This window comes from Chanodichthys erythropterus, chromosome 15, assembly GCF_024489055.1.
Source record: "Chanodichthys erythropterus isolate Z2021 chromosome 15, ASM2448905v1, whole genome shotgun sequence".
Lineage (NCBI taxonomy): Eukaryota > Metazoa > Chordata > Actinopteri > Cypriniformes > Xenocyprididae > Chanodichthys > Chanodichthys erythropterus.
The window spans coordinates 28,415,991-28,430,115 of NC_090235.1; the positions used below are offsets into that span (position 1 = coordinate 28,415,991).

Genomic DNA, 14,125 nt, shown 5'->3' on the forward strand with positions numbered 1-14,125 from the left:
TCGGATTGTGAACTGTTGGACGTCTCTCCAGCTGAATCCCATTTCACACGATGCTCTCTCTCTGAAAGCAGAGCAACAGAACATCATTAATAATCAATTCTTTAACAAATAAAATAAGTTCTAGTGCTGTGAATGTTAACGCATGCAACTAATTACTTTCCGGTTTAACGCATTAAAAATATTAACACAATTAATGCAGCATCCGTTTTTTTCCATCATCCTTTGGCTAGCATTACAATATATGATCACGCTCTTATTCAAGCAAATGCTTTTAAACCATTTAAGCACGCCAAAAGAGAATGCGCCGTCTGTGAATGTCCTGTCACATACACGACGCACAGAAAGACGCAAGCCAATAGAGTTCTCTGTCACCTCTGAACGAATAATAACACACACAATAATGCAAAAAATATCAATTTTGTCGAGTTTCCTCATTAGAGCAGCCTTGAATGCGTTAAAATCTTAAACGAAAGTAAAGAGCTGTGAGAAAGTGGGATGCGTGTGAGATCCGCATCATGTGCAGCAGCGGCACTCTTAAAGTGACAGCAACCAAAGTCATTGAAGATAATGAAAGAACAAAAGGTAACAGAAAATTACTCACTGCTCTTGACTAAACTTTTGAAGCTTTAATAACGATTAATCTATATTTCATTTAGGCTATAAATTATGCAGTGCAGACTGTTTAGTAACTTTATTCAATTTCTGTATTAATCTGTTAGACAGGTAGGAAGGGCACAGGTAAATATGACAATTACTATGGGTTTATGTGTGGATTGTTCTAAGTTCAAAGTTGTTATATTTTTGAAGCCTAATTGCTTTGAAATCAGACCCCCCATTCACTGCCATTATAAAGCTTGGAAGAGCCAGGATATTTTTAAATATATCTCCAATTGTGACCATACACCTAGGATAGCTTTAGGGTGAGTAAATGTGAGTAAATCATGGGATAATTTTCATTTTTGGGTGAACTAACCCTTTAACTTTCTTGTATTAACTGGCTCCTGTTTTCCAAATACAAAACAAACCTGCATCATTTTCTGTGTGTCCATCTTTTCTATAACAAGAAAAGGCAACAGAGCAATGGTCTGACTGTCATAATCAATCACAACAGCAACAATACCCTCAAAGACCCTATCAGGAGAGCAAATTCTTCTAAACAAAGGGACAAATTGTTTTCCACTTGTGGCACATGATTCTACATGGCCTCCACATGTTTTGAGGAGAGATATGACACTCTGTACCTTCTTTGGCAACCTCCCAAAACTCGAAGGCCACTCTGAAGGCCTGAGCCACCGTGAGCGAGACCGCCTGGGCCTGAGGGAACACAACAGGACAACAGTCAATCAGACTGAAAGGAGGAGGATATAGTATCTGGATAGATACAAAAAGAACAACAGAGGGATAAAACATATGTATCTATTTAAGGTGTTTCAATGTCACTGAACAGTGGTTTTCAAACATTTTATATCAATGTAAGAGAATTACTGTTTTCCCATGTGTATTCAATCAATACTACTGCATATGCATGATTGATTTTGTTACAGAATTTCTCCTTACAAATATACATGTTTGTGTAAATCAATATTTTTTATTGTATGTATTAAAAACAGACACTCTACATTTATTGTTACTCAATAAATGATGCTTTTGACAGAATGATTAGAGAAGGAGGACAAAGTTATTGCTTCTAGAGTACTTTAATTGTTTAAAGTTTAACAAAACTGTTTACCCGTTTACTTTAACCGAACTGAAGGTTTCAAGCAGGTCGCTGTCCAACAGAGGTTATGACATACGTGTAAGGGTTAGATTTTAACTGATAAGTATGGAGATGTAAGTTATCTGAGACCATCAAATGCAAGGCTCGAGATAACTACTGAGCACAGGCCCCCTCCTTCTATAGACTCTGAAATATTGCCCACTTTTATGTCTTTTTTTGTCACTCTCGTGCAAATGCTGTGAGAAACAACTAGTGAATAATGCCTCTTTCTGTAGTCAAGGTCAGTAGGGCTGGGAAGAGTCTAAAGTCAGATAAAATGTTTCCAAATAAAAAAATATTTCCATACATCAGGTAGGCATATTATGGGATGATGAGCAAGACCGATGTAGATGAAGATGAACCAGAAAGTGTACAAATATGATAAAAGAAAGTAGGAGGCCTTATCATTTGCTTATCCAATCAACTGTGAGTCTTTGTTCAATAAGTGAACATGTATGATTTTACTGAATACTCTGTTTTCCGAGACCCTCAAATCTGAATCGTGATTTCAGACAAATAAATTCTTTAATTTTTACTATTGAGTGGACTGCCTTGAATTTTTTTGGTGAATTTCTACCATATCAACCACCAAATTAGACCCACAAGCACACAATTAGCCTATTTGGAACCAAATAAATGAATAAATAAAAATAAATGAATAAATACGATAGAAAAGGTAATAGATTTTATACTATATTCATATTATTATACATTTTAAAGTATACATTATATTGAACAATATAAAAGGCATCTAGCCTCAACAGGCATGTTGAGATGTTTTTGGATTGTTGTGCTATGCTGTGAAGAAAAGCGTGTACTTCAACAGACAGAAAGAGATCTAGTCAGCTATTCTGAATAACTGTCCTACTTCTGCATGCTTTTGTTTGACTGCTTTTGTTCCAGTCAGAAGTCTTTGTGGTGATGGAAGATTCACAGCTTTCATAAGGAAAGCATCAAACACTCACCATTTTCCGTTTGGCACAGAGGAATGCGTGGCACTCGAGCGTCTCATTCTGTTGGTTCTGGGAGATGAAAGCAAATACTTTGTCATGCATCTTGTCAGCTGTGCAGTATGATATCCTGGGAGAAAGGGTCACAAAACAGACCAGCATTAAGGACTTGCGGTCAGGTTTGAGTAAATAAAAATTGTGATGTTTTGCAGGGATATGACAGAGGCAGACTGTGCTGGAACTTCAAGGACTGTTTTTTGTACTACTGTTATATATTGAAGAACAGACAGCTGCTGCTTTTCTTTAAACAAATATGGGAAGAGAGATCATGTTGGATTCTAATTATTCAGTTCATTAATTAAAATAAACTTGTTACATGAATTCTGTATCAATTATTTATTATATACACACTACCGGTCAAAAGTTTGGAATAATTACGATTTTTTTAATGTTTTTAAAAGAAGTCTCTTACGCTCACCAAGGCTGCATTTTGTTGATGAAAAATACAGTAAAAACATTAATATTGTGAAATATTATTTCAATTTAAAACAACTTATTTCTATTTTAATATATTTTATAATGTAATTTATTCTTGTGATGGCAAAGCTCAATTTTCGGCATCATTATTCCAGTCTTCAGTGTCACATAATTCTTCAGAAATCATTCTAATATGCTGATTTGCTGCTCAAGAAACATCTCTTATTATTATCAATGTTTTTGCTGATTTTTATTTTGATGATTTATAACCTTTTATTCAATAAAGACATTAAATTGATCAAAAGCGGCAGTGAAGAGATTTCCATTTCAAATAAATGCTGTTCTTTTGAACTTTCTATTATTAAAAAAAAAACAAAAAAAAAAAAACCACACATTTATCATAGTTTCCACAATCGTATTAAGCAGCAAAGACAACATCAAAAGAACCATTATTAACAATTAATAATTGAGCACCAAATCAGCAATAAAGCCAATAAAGAATTTGTGTCACACTTTAGGGTCCAATTCTCACTATTAACTATGACTTTTGCCTCAAACTCCTAAATACTACTTATTAATAGTTAGTAAAGTAGCTGTTATGTTTAGGCATTGGGTAGGATTAAGGAATATAGAATATGGTTATGCAAGATAAGGCATGAAAATGTGCTTTATAAGTACTAATAAACATCCAATATCCTTGTAATCTGCATGCTAATAAGCAACTACTTAATACTGAGAACTGGACCCTAAACTAAAGTGTTACCAGACTTTTGAATTGAATTGACAAGACTGTGTGTGTGGGTGTGTGTGTGTGTGTGTGTGTGGAAAGTAGGCTCAGCCAAAGCACATTCAACTGTGAAGATGAGATTTATGGGGACTACTGCTGGTCTCCTGCAGTATGCTGTATTTCACATGTCCCTAGTGAGAAACCCGGAGGTGAGTGTGTGTGTGTATGGTAAAACATTGGATGGCAGGATAAATCATCTCCACTGTAGGTCAGACACACTCACTTCTGAGAAGAGGAAGTGTGCACAGACTTTTCCTTTCATAGTATAATGTGGTTCAGTGGCACAGCAAGTGAATGTTTAACAGGCAGTTGAACATGAAAGAAGTAGTTGTGTAGAGTTCACCTGTATATGGAAATGTTCTCAATCAGCTGGTTAGACACACTGTCGCACAAGATGATTCCCTGAGGAGACACTTTCAGGGCCACTTTAGGCAGTTTCTTCCCGCTGGCTTTGGCCTAACAAATGAACAAACAACAAAACATTTTTATATTGCTGCTTGTTCGTTTTATAGTGACGCTTGTCCATGAAGAACTTGATTCTTGATTCTAGGATGTTCTGTATGATTAATATGGGGGCTATGGGGTTGCTAAGGTGTTTGAGTATTTTTAGCTTGATGCTATGCAGTTGCTAGGGTATTCTGGCTAATTTCCAGGGAGTTGCTATGTGGTTTATAGGCTATGAGCCAGGGCCTTGCTAACATTTGAGCGTTTTAATGTGTTGTCATGCGGTTGCTAGGGTATTCTGGGTGAATGTCAGGGTGTTGCTATGTGGTTTATAGGCTATGAGCCAGGGCCTTGCTAACATTTGAGCGTTTTAATGTGTTGTTATGCGGTTGCTAGGGTATTCTGGGTGAATGTCAGGGTGTTGCTATGTGGTTTATAGGCTATGAGCAAGGGCCTTGCTAACATTTGAGCGTATTAATGTGTTGTAATGCGGTTGCTAGGGTATTCTGGGTGAATGTCAGGGTGTTGCTATGTGGTTGCTAGGCTCTCTCAATGATATTATGGTCTTTAGATATTCTTATATTTTCATATCCAAGTTATAGGACAAATGACAGAACTCACTGTGGCCACAATCCTCTTAACAGCAGCAGCTGAGATCTCCTCGCCTTTGGGTTGGTCCACCAGAGTCATCCCCAGATGCCGGAGGTTAAAGGTCATTCCCTCGAGAAGAGTCTCTCTTGTGTCAGTCCAATTCTCAGGGAGCTCTACATGAAGGAGAGAAAATATGAACAGAGTGAAGAATTTATGAGGCAACGCTAAATATCTACAAAAACATTTATACATGTGGGTTTAACAAAGTCAGCACAGACAAACAGTAAACAACTTCAACCAAAGTGCACACGAGACTTGCGCTGCAGAGGTCATGAACAGTTATGAAATATTAAAAGAAAAAAAATGAATCAACCTTTGTTCTAGAGACTCAAATATTCCAGGCCAAAAAAACTTTTTGGATGCCTCTGTACAGCTTATTTCCAGGGCTGACTGAAAACAGACAAAGACAATCAAAGTTCTGGAGCAGCTGTTATTAATGAAAAGAACCAGTGAACCGGTGTTCCTGGCATAGTTAAACAGTTGAGAAAGATAGCACGTGTGTAACAATATATTTGACCTGTGGAGCTCTTAAAGTGACAGAAGCCTAATAAACCTGACAAAAACAATCACTCACTGCTCTTGAATAACTTTTGTAGCTTTAATAAGAATCAGTGTATATATTTAATTCATACAGTGAAGACTAAACAGTGTTTTATTTTTACATTTAATTATTCAATTTCTGTTGTTAAAGCAGCATTGCTGCTTTGCTTTCAAGCTAGTGTTTTGTATACGGGTCATTGACGAATATGTTTTTTAAAGGAACACTCCACTTTTTTTGAAAATAGGCTCATTTTCCAACTCCCCTAGAGTTAAACAGTTGAGTTTTACCGTTTTCGAATCCATTCAGCCGATCTCCGGTTCTGGCGGTACCACTTTTAGCATAGCTTAGCATAGTTCATTGAATCGGATTATACCGTTAGCATTGCACTTAAAAATGACCGAAGAGTTTTGATATTTTTCCTATTTAAAACTTGACTCTTCTGTAGTTACATCGTGTACTAAGACCAGCGGAAAATGAAAAGTTGCGATTTTCTAGGCTGATATGGCTAGGAACTATACTCTCTTTCCTGCGTAATAATCAAGGAACTTTGCTGCCGTTCCATGGCTGCAGCAGTGCAATGATATTACGCAGCGTCTCTCACAAACGTCTCCATGGTTGCAAGGCACGTTCCCTGTGCAAGCAGGGGCTCACAGGTGCTGCGTAATATCATTGCACTGCTGCAGAATATAAAATATATACATTTATTACATTTTAAAATATTTTTTATCACAAATGAGATGGCTGAATTGGCCTTTGGACGGTTAAACCGAACAACCTTTTTGAGACTTCAAAATCTTTAAAATACCTTTATATGTAGCAAAATATAATTAAAACCTTTTGGATTCAATAAATGAGATCAAGTTGTACTACCTTACATACTTTGGATGACATATCTTTGTTTTTTTATTTTTTATTATTATTATTAAGGCCTTTGGAAAAAAAAAAAATATATATCATCATTGAGCAATACTAAGTTGATGCCAAGAAAAAAAAATGTTAATATATAAAATGCAAATGTGATTATAGCACCTGTGAACCTCCAACACTCCTGCCTTCACAATCTGCATAAATTCCCAATCTGATTACAGCACATTAAGCTGTTTCGGCTATCCATTAACTAAGATGCACAAATAAACGCTCATTATTTCTGTTGAGAGAACCTGAGACACACGTTTGGCTCTAGTAACACTACCTGTGGCTCACCTGATTGCTTTTGGCAGTGGAGCTATAACATTTAAAATTCAGAAAAGCTCCATAGATAAATTCTAGGAATTACAACACAAAGGCACCAAGCCAAAACAGACAAGACATTTTTCATTTAGTCAGATTTCAAGTCACACAAAGTTCACCTTGTTTTGTTATTTTTCAATATGTTCCAAATAATGACCCAGATGGGTCAATAAAGTGTATAATCCACCTAAATGTTACATATAAAACAGCAATATATTCACATTGAAGTCAGGAAAAGGAAGGAAAAAGGCAATTCCTGTATCTCCTTGGACTGAAAAAGCCAATGGTCTGCTTGACCTCCGAAACCCTTAACCATTAAGCAACTGTGCCACCCGTTCAAGGAATCACACACTTACAGGAATCTCAATCACAGGAAACAGTGAATCATAGTCTAAAGTTATTGTTAATTCTTGTGTAAGATGACTAAAGAAGGTCATGACAAGGGGAAAATGTAGAGCTCTAAAATTGCATTTCATATATAAACAGCCACATTTAAGTTGATCGAATCATTACAAAGACACTGAAAGGCTGACAAGTGACTTGTAGCTTCCTAAAGTGATTTAAGGACAACATGATCTTTCTATATCATTACTTTGCCCACAGCTCCTAAAATAACATATCAAGCTGAAATTATTGATGATGCCCTACAACCCCAGCATAAAACCAGGGTAATTCATAGACATACAGAGATGGAAAAGGGTGTAATAATACAGCCCTAGTGACATACTGATTAGTGACACACCCAAAAGTCCTTAATCACAGGGGGCAGCACTGCTTTGTCTTAACCATGTCCCTGGAGAAACATCCAAGGGTGGAGTGACCCAAACCACCGCTTGTCTCCTAGCTCCAAAATCAGAAACTGAACTGGCTGTTAGTCCAGATATGATTACAGAGCAAAATGGTGTTTATTTTTTATTTTTATGACTCGAGGTCATGGTAAGGTTGGGAGTTATTTCAATCTCGGTCAGATTGGGAAAGAATGTTCTTTGTTTATTTTTCAAAATGGAAATATAAACAACATTCTTAAAAAAAAAAAAAAAAAAAAAAACAGGAAATCATTCTTGCTTAAAGAGTAAAATGCAGATGACAAAAGTGATAGGAACATGTTAATGAGAACGTTTTATCATATCAGATTTATCATATTTATTATTGTAGTGTGAATTGCAAACAACTAAACTGACCATAACAAATTTCGATGGGGTAACGATGGCTTTGTGAACAAATCTCAATAATAATAATAATAATAAAAAAAAAAGCACATTTAAATATTCCAGGTCTCCACATCAACTTAAAAGAAGTCTTAACTCATGCTTCTCCTTACACACAACTCCTCGTGAAACATGAGAAGTGAATATCGAATGCTTTTATCAAATGGACTGCCTGGAAAAGCCTCAACAGCTGCTGCTGGACATTTCCCTTATGCTCTGCGTCAGACTGCCTCTCTTTTTAGTATATGCAGGGCACAGACACACCAAAGATCCAGAGGCACGGGGCGATAAATCTCACCACTATAAAACACCATAAAAACTCTCTCTTCATTACAATGCAGCCATGTTTGCTGCAAGCTATGCACTTTCTCTGTTGAGGCACATGACTTTGGAGCAGCAAGAAGGACATTTCTGATCACTCTGATGAGAAATGATCATAGGAGATAGCTGAAAGAGAAGTACAAGAGGAAGGAAAGTAATTATAAATTATAACAAGGCGAATCGTTCCCAAATCTCCCATTTAAAAGTTGAGAAGACGATTCATTTTGTTATCCTAACTATGTATGATTATATGGCTACTTTCATTTGATTATCTGTGTTTAGCATTGGGGGCTAATTTTCTGATAAACTTATTAAATGTATTAAAAAAATACATTAGGATGCAAATTTGTTGACATATAAAAGGTCTTTGTACATTAAAAGATCCTGCAAGTTTCGTATCTTAAAACATCCTCCACATGTACTCTCTGCAACCAGTTACAAAACATTTAAGACTGTTGCTGGTTATTTAAAATATCTAATGGATGAACTTGTGGCTCGATTGGACTCATTTATTTAATTATGCGCTGTCAATTGTGGTAAAACTTTGCGGTTTTATGAACACTGCCATGTTTGACACTGCCACTTTGGTTACCGCTATGGTTAGTTAGTATGCGGTTGTGACTGCAGCTGTTTGATCAAACAGCTGAATGAACATTCACGCAGCTACTTTAATCTCCTGACTGAATAAAACATTTCAGGATTCACACTTGTAAGCAGTTGCTGCTGTAAATCCCAAAAAGTGACTGTGAACACAGTAATAAATAAACAAATTTCCTAATTAAGCCTACACGCATAAACCTTATCGGTAAATAAACCAAAGAATTAATCATCTACTCAGAAAATAATCAACAGATTATTTGAAAAATAATCGATAATCAATTGAAAAAAAAAAAAAAAAAAAGTTTGTTCCAGCCATACATACATACAAAAAAAAAAAAAAAAAAAAATCATTCAAGTTTACTAACATTAAAGGGTTAGTTCACCCAAAAATGAAATTTATGTCATTAATTACCCACCCTTTTGTCGTTCCACAACCTTAAGACCTTTGTTCATCTTCGAAACACAAACAAATTAAGATATTTTTGATAATATCCGATGGCTCAGCAAGACAATTAAAACTTTCAATGTCCAGAAAGCCACTAAAGACGTATTTAAAACAGTTCATGTGACTACAGTGGTTCAACCTTAATGTTATGAAGCGACGAGAATACTTTTTGTGTGCCAAAAATAAAACAAAACAATGACTTTATGACAATATCTAGTCATGGGCAATTTCAAAACACTGCTTCATGAAGCTTCAAAGCTTTATGAATCCTTTGTTTTGATTCAGTGGTTCGGAGCGTGTATCAAACTGCCAAAGTCACGCCCCCAGTGGTGAACCATTGAAATTTCGAAGCCTTGTTTACTGAAATCACGTGACTTTGGCACTCCGAATCCCTAATTCGAAACAAAAGATTTGTAAAGCTTCATGAAGCAGTGTTTTGAAATTGCCCATCAATAGATATGGTCATAAAGTTGCTATTTTGTTTTTTTGGCGCACAAAAAGTATTCCAGTCACTTCATAACATTAAGCTTCATAGCAGTAGCTTCTGGGCATTGAAAGTGTTTATTGTCTTGCTGTCAATGCAGGCCTCACTGAGCCATCGGATTTTATGAAAAATATCTTAATTTGTGTTCTGAAGATGAACGAAGGTCTCACGGGTGTGGAACGACATTAGGGTAAGTATTAATAAATGACAGAATTTTCATTTTTTGGTCAACTAACCATTTAATACAAAGTTTACAGTTCTAAAAACTTGACACATTTTTGCTTTTCTTTAGCATAGAAACTTTTTGTCGGTGACCCACTGTTTTTTTCAATGCTAACCATGACCCTATCTGTGACCTATTTTTAGGTTGAGACTCACCAGTTTAAAACCACTTGTTTAAAAGAGAGAACACAAAATCCAACTGGCAAAATGAACAACTGCAAACAAGTCAAATAAAAACAAAAAAAGATCTTTGTTTGGATTCCACAAAAAGGAAGGGAATGAGGTGAAGTCGGCATTGCAGCTAAAAGTAGGTCATGCAGATCAACAAAAGAATGTTAAACACACAAATGTGTCTTATTCTCCATCACTCAGCCGTTGAGAGAACAACCTATTAACAGCGGTATCTTGCTGATGTTGGAAACTTCTTACCATTCTGGCAAAGCCTAAGCCTTTTCACTGTGGTGGAATTGTGACTAAACACAATCATAACCGTGTACTTGCAGACTTCTTGTATTCCAGGTCATGAAGATAAGCAGCTCTCTGCCAACAAACAGAGCCGCTTTTGTGAAGTCAAGACAGAATTAAAGGGGAAATAAAAACGCACAGCAAACTTTCTAATCCCACTAAAGGAAAAAAAGTTGAATTTGTAAAGACTAATCCAGCCCACTTCACCTGCTTTCAAAGCTTTGCTCTGAGCTTGTCCACTGAAACTTTGAGGAAGTCTTTGTTGAAACAAACGTGCTTTAGAATGTCTTGGATATACTAGCAAACAAGCTGTAAACTAGTCCAAGATGGATGCCAAAGAGAAAGAAAAAGATTTCATACAAAAATCGCACTGCTGGATTTGCATTGTTTATTTCACAAAACCATTGCAGGCAAGTTCTCATATAAGGTACCTTGTTAATTAACCCTCAAAAACCCATGGTACTTGTTTAAATCAATTAAATGACTGTTATTTTTACCTTATTGAAGGCAAAATTCTGAGTGTATCACAGCAACACTGGCAACAAACAAATGTCCATTTCGAGTGTCAACGTCACACAACTAAGTCACTGTTTACTCACACACTTGCTCAGTGTTTTGGATCATTTTTAGCAATTTTTCAAGTTTTTTTGAGTACTTTACCTGTAACCTTAACCTGTGACCTTTTTTTTCTATTTAATTACCAACACATTCAGTGATTATATGTAGCAAAAATATACATACAGTACAGAACTATTCAAAAGTGTGTGGTCATTAATAATTTTATTTAGCAAGGATGCAGTGAATTGATCAAAAGTGACAGTAAAGACATCTAAAAGTTAAAAATGATTTCTATTTCAAATATTGTTCTTTTGACCTTTCTATTATTCAAAGAATCCTGGAAAAATGTATCATGGTTTCCACTAAATATGACGCAACCATTTTCAACACTGAAAATAATGTGAAATGTTTCTTAAGAACCAAATCAGCATATTCAGTTCTGAAGGATCGTGTGACACTGAAGACTGGAGTAATGAGACATCACAGGAATAAATTAAATTTTAAAATAAATTCAAATAGAAAACAGTTCATTTAAATTGTAATAATATTTCATAATATAAGCATTTTACTTTTTTTTATAAAATTAATTCTACCTTGGTGAGCATGAGACTTTTTAAAAACATGACCCCAAATATTTGAGCAGTAGTGTAAATCTGTAACAGTTAGCAGTCCTTAAAAGGTGCAATATGTAATATTTTCTGTCCGCTAAAACGCCTATTCAAAACAATGGCGTAGCTTGCTGACGCCACGTTTGAGTGCGGAATCTTGGGCCATGTGGTCTTCACCGCAACGGACGGTGGAAAATAATTGGGATAGGACTCGGGAAGAAGTCATGTTCATGGATGCGATTATTAACGTTACTGTAGTATGAAGCAAACAGGACCGAGTGTTGTGGGAGATGAACGAGGCGCTGAAGCGATTGCGCAACACACACCGTGAGCAGCGGAACTTTTATTATGCCACAGTCGCCGGTGCTGCTTCCGCTTTTCCGTCCATGAGTATGAGGTAACACAGCTCTGTTTATCATATTAGATACATTTGAGAGTGTTGAAAATGATGTTATAACATTACTCTGTGCATTCACTCTGTGGCTGCTATGAGACACTTGTTACAAACATTTGGGATATTGTAAGTACTCAAGTGAACAAAATATATAACACTGGCCTAGTGTTTTTTGGATATTTTACTGCAAAATTTTTACATATTGCACCTTTAATGGTTAATATGTTTCTGTTTTATTCACACAATGAAGCCGCACAGATTTACATTACAAATGATTTTGAATGTAAACTAATAAAACTTTAAATGCAGTAAGAGGAGCAAGATGAACATACTGAAGTTTTTGGCTGGAAGATTTATAAAGGTCAAAGCGATTGCACTGTGGGCCTCTGAATGTGCTTTATCATTATACAGCAGGTCAATGAGGTGTAGAAAAATCTCAGGATCTTTACAGAGTGCCATTGAGCTGCTCTGAGATGAATAGATCCACATTACAGCCTCCTGGTCTAAGAAAGTATGTACTTGCTTACTGAATTATTACAGTGGTGATATTGTGCAACCCTGCAAACAATTCGCAAAGCCCCCCAGAACAAAATATGCTTCAAAAGTGGCTTGCAAAAATAAAAGTATGGGTTTCTGAGGGCTAATCAAGGGGACATGCTCCACCAAAGCCATGTCTTAAAATCTAGACAGTGTTTTTGGGTATTACAGCTAACGTTATATATAGGTAGCTCAACAGGTTTTGAGAGACAGTCAACCACTAATATAGCCCAGAACTCCTAGTTTCGTACGAAGGTTGTGAATATCGTCGACAGCTGTAAAAGGCGTCTGCGTCGTTCATTAAACAAATTTTGCACAGAATATTTAACTGTTATAGAGCCGCTAAAAAAAAAAAAAAAAAGAAAAAAAAAATTCACATTTTACCCACAAACTAACTAATAAAGATTCATAACTACTAGGCAAACTCCATCTTTTGACTGTATTACTAAACAGATTAACACTACTGACAAACAAGTTCAGATGCTAACCGACTGACAACACAAGTGACGCGTGAAAGCAGCCCAAACAAGTCTCGCTGTTGACACAAATACTTACTTTGGTGTTTGCCTGAGCTCCAGGACTGTTTGGTCAGGCTGGGACTCCGAATAAAAGCCCTTCTGGCTGATTTCAGCACATCCATGACGAGGTTTTAAGCGGAGAAGCGTCTTCAGGTGCTGCTGTTGCCCATGAACTACGTCTTCTCACTCTCAACTTTGTTGTTGCCGTTTCGATGCCGACATCTGTGGGAATACTTGAGTCTTCGCGTCTCCTGGGCGGTGTTTCATCCGTCAATCAAAATGACGTTCGAATTACGCGGCGCGCAGATTCTGTTTCCATGGAAACGGCATTAAACAATCCATTCGAAGCCTCCTTCGGTGTGTGTGCTTTTTAAATGGCTGGTGTCCGAGAATCAGACTTGTATGAAGGAACCTTGCATATGTGGCTTAATGTCTTCATACCTCCATATAATGTCCGATGATAAGTCAACATTCATAAGGTTTAGGTCGCCGTCACTGTCTCGCAGAATAGCAAGACTGACACGAAAAACAAGTGACACGAATACAGAATTCTATTGATATCATCTTTGTCGCCCTCGTGCGGATGTAAGAGAAATCGTCCTTTATTGGGACGACTCTGGGTCAACAATACAGATTATTTTTAAGGAATTACGAAACACGTTTACACTCAACTCAAATCAACTATCTTCCACTATGGTTATAATAAAACTTTTTATTAGGTCAAATATGCCGTGGTGACTGTAGAAGAGTGGTTCTCAATCTTTTTGGCTCGAATGTCCACCACCGTCCAACACAATTTGAAGGCCCCTCTATAAATTATATCTGTCAGTATTTTCTGCTAATTATGACAACATTTTATACAAAAAAAAAAAACAAATATATTTTTTTGGGGAGGAAAAAATAACTTTTCTTATTTATTTTTGTAGCAT

At 36.4% G+C, this 14,125-nt stretch overlaps 1 protein-coding gene across 3 annotated transcripts in view; it reads right to left on the reverse strand.

Moving 5' to 3' along the window:
• ldlrap1a (low density lipoprotein receptor adaptor protein 1a) overlaps positions 1–13,679 on the reverse strand; it is an 18,565-nt gene extending 4,886 nt beyond the window's left edge. Inside the window, exons 1-6 of one of the 3 annotated variants that reach the window (XM_067411260.1) lie at positions 13,234–13,679; positions 5,036–5,178; positions 4,314–4,426; positions 2,722–2,836; positions 1,242–1,314; positions 1–61 (exon numbers count right to left, since the gene is read on the reverse strand). The exon at positions 1–61 is cut by the window's left edge and continues 35 nt beyond it. In XM_067411260.1, coding sequence (XP_067267361.1) covers positions 1–61; positions 1,242–1,314; positions 2,722–2,836; positions 4,314–4,426; positions 5,036–5,178; positions 13,234–13,318 — 590 coding nt within the window. In that variant the 5' untranslated portion in view covers positions 13,319–13,679. The remainder of the gene's footprint in view (positions 62–1,241; positions 1,315–2,721; positions 2,837–4,313; positions 4,427–5,035; positions 5,179–13,233) is intronic. The other 2 variants (XM_067411262.1, XM_067411261.1) reach the window with 2 other exon arrangements.
• Between the last annotated feature and the right edge of the window lie 446 nt (positions 13,680–14,125).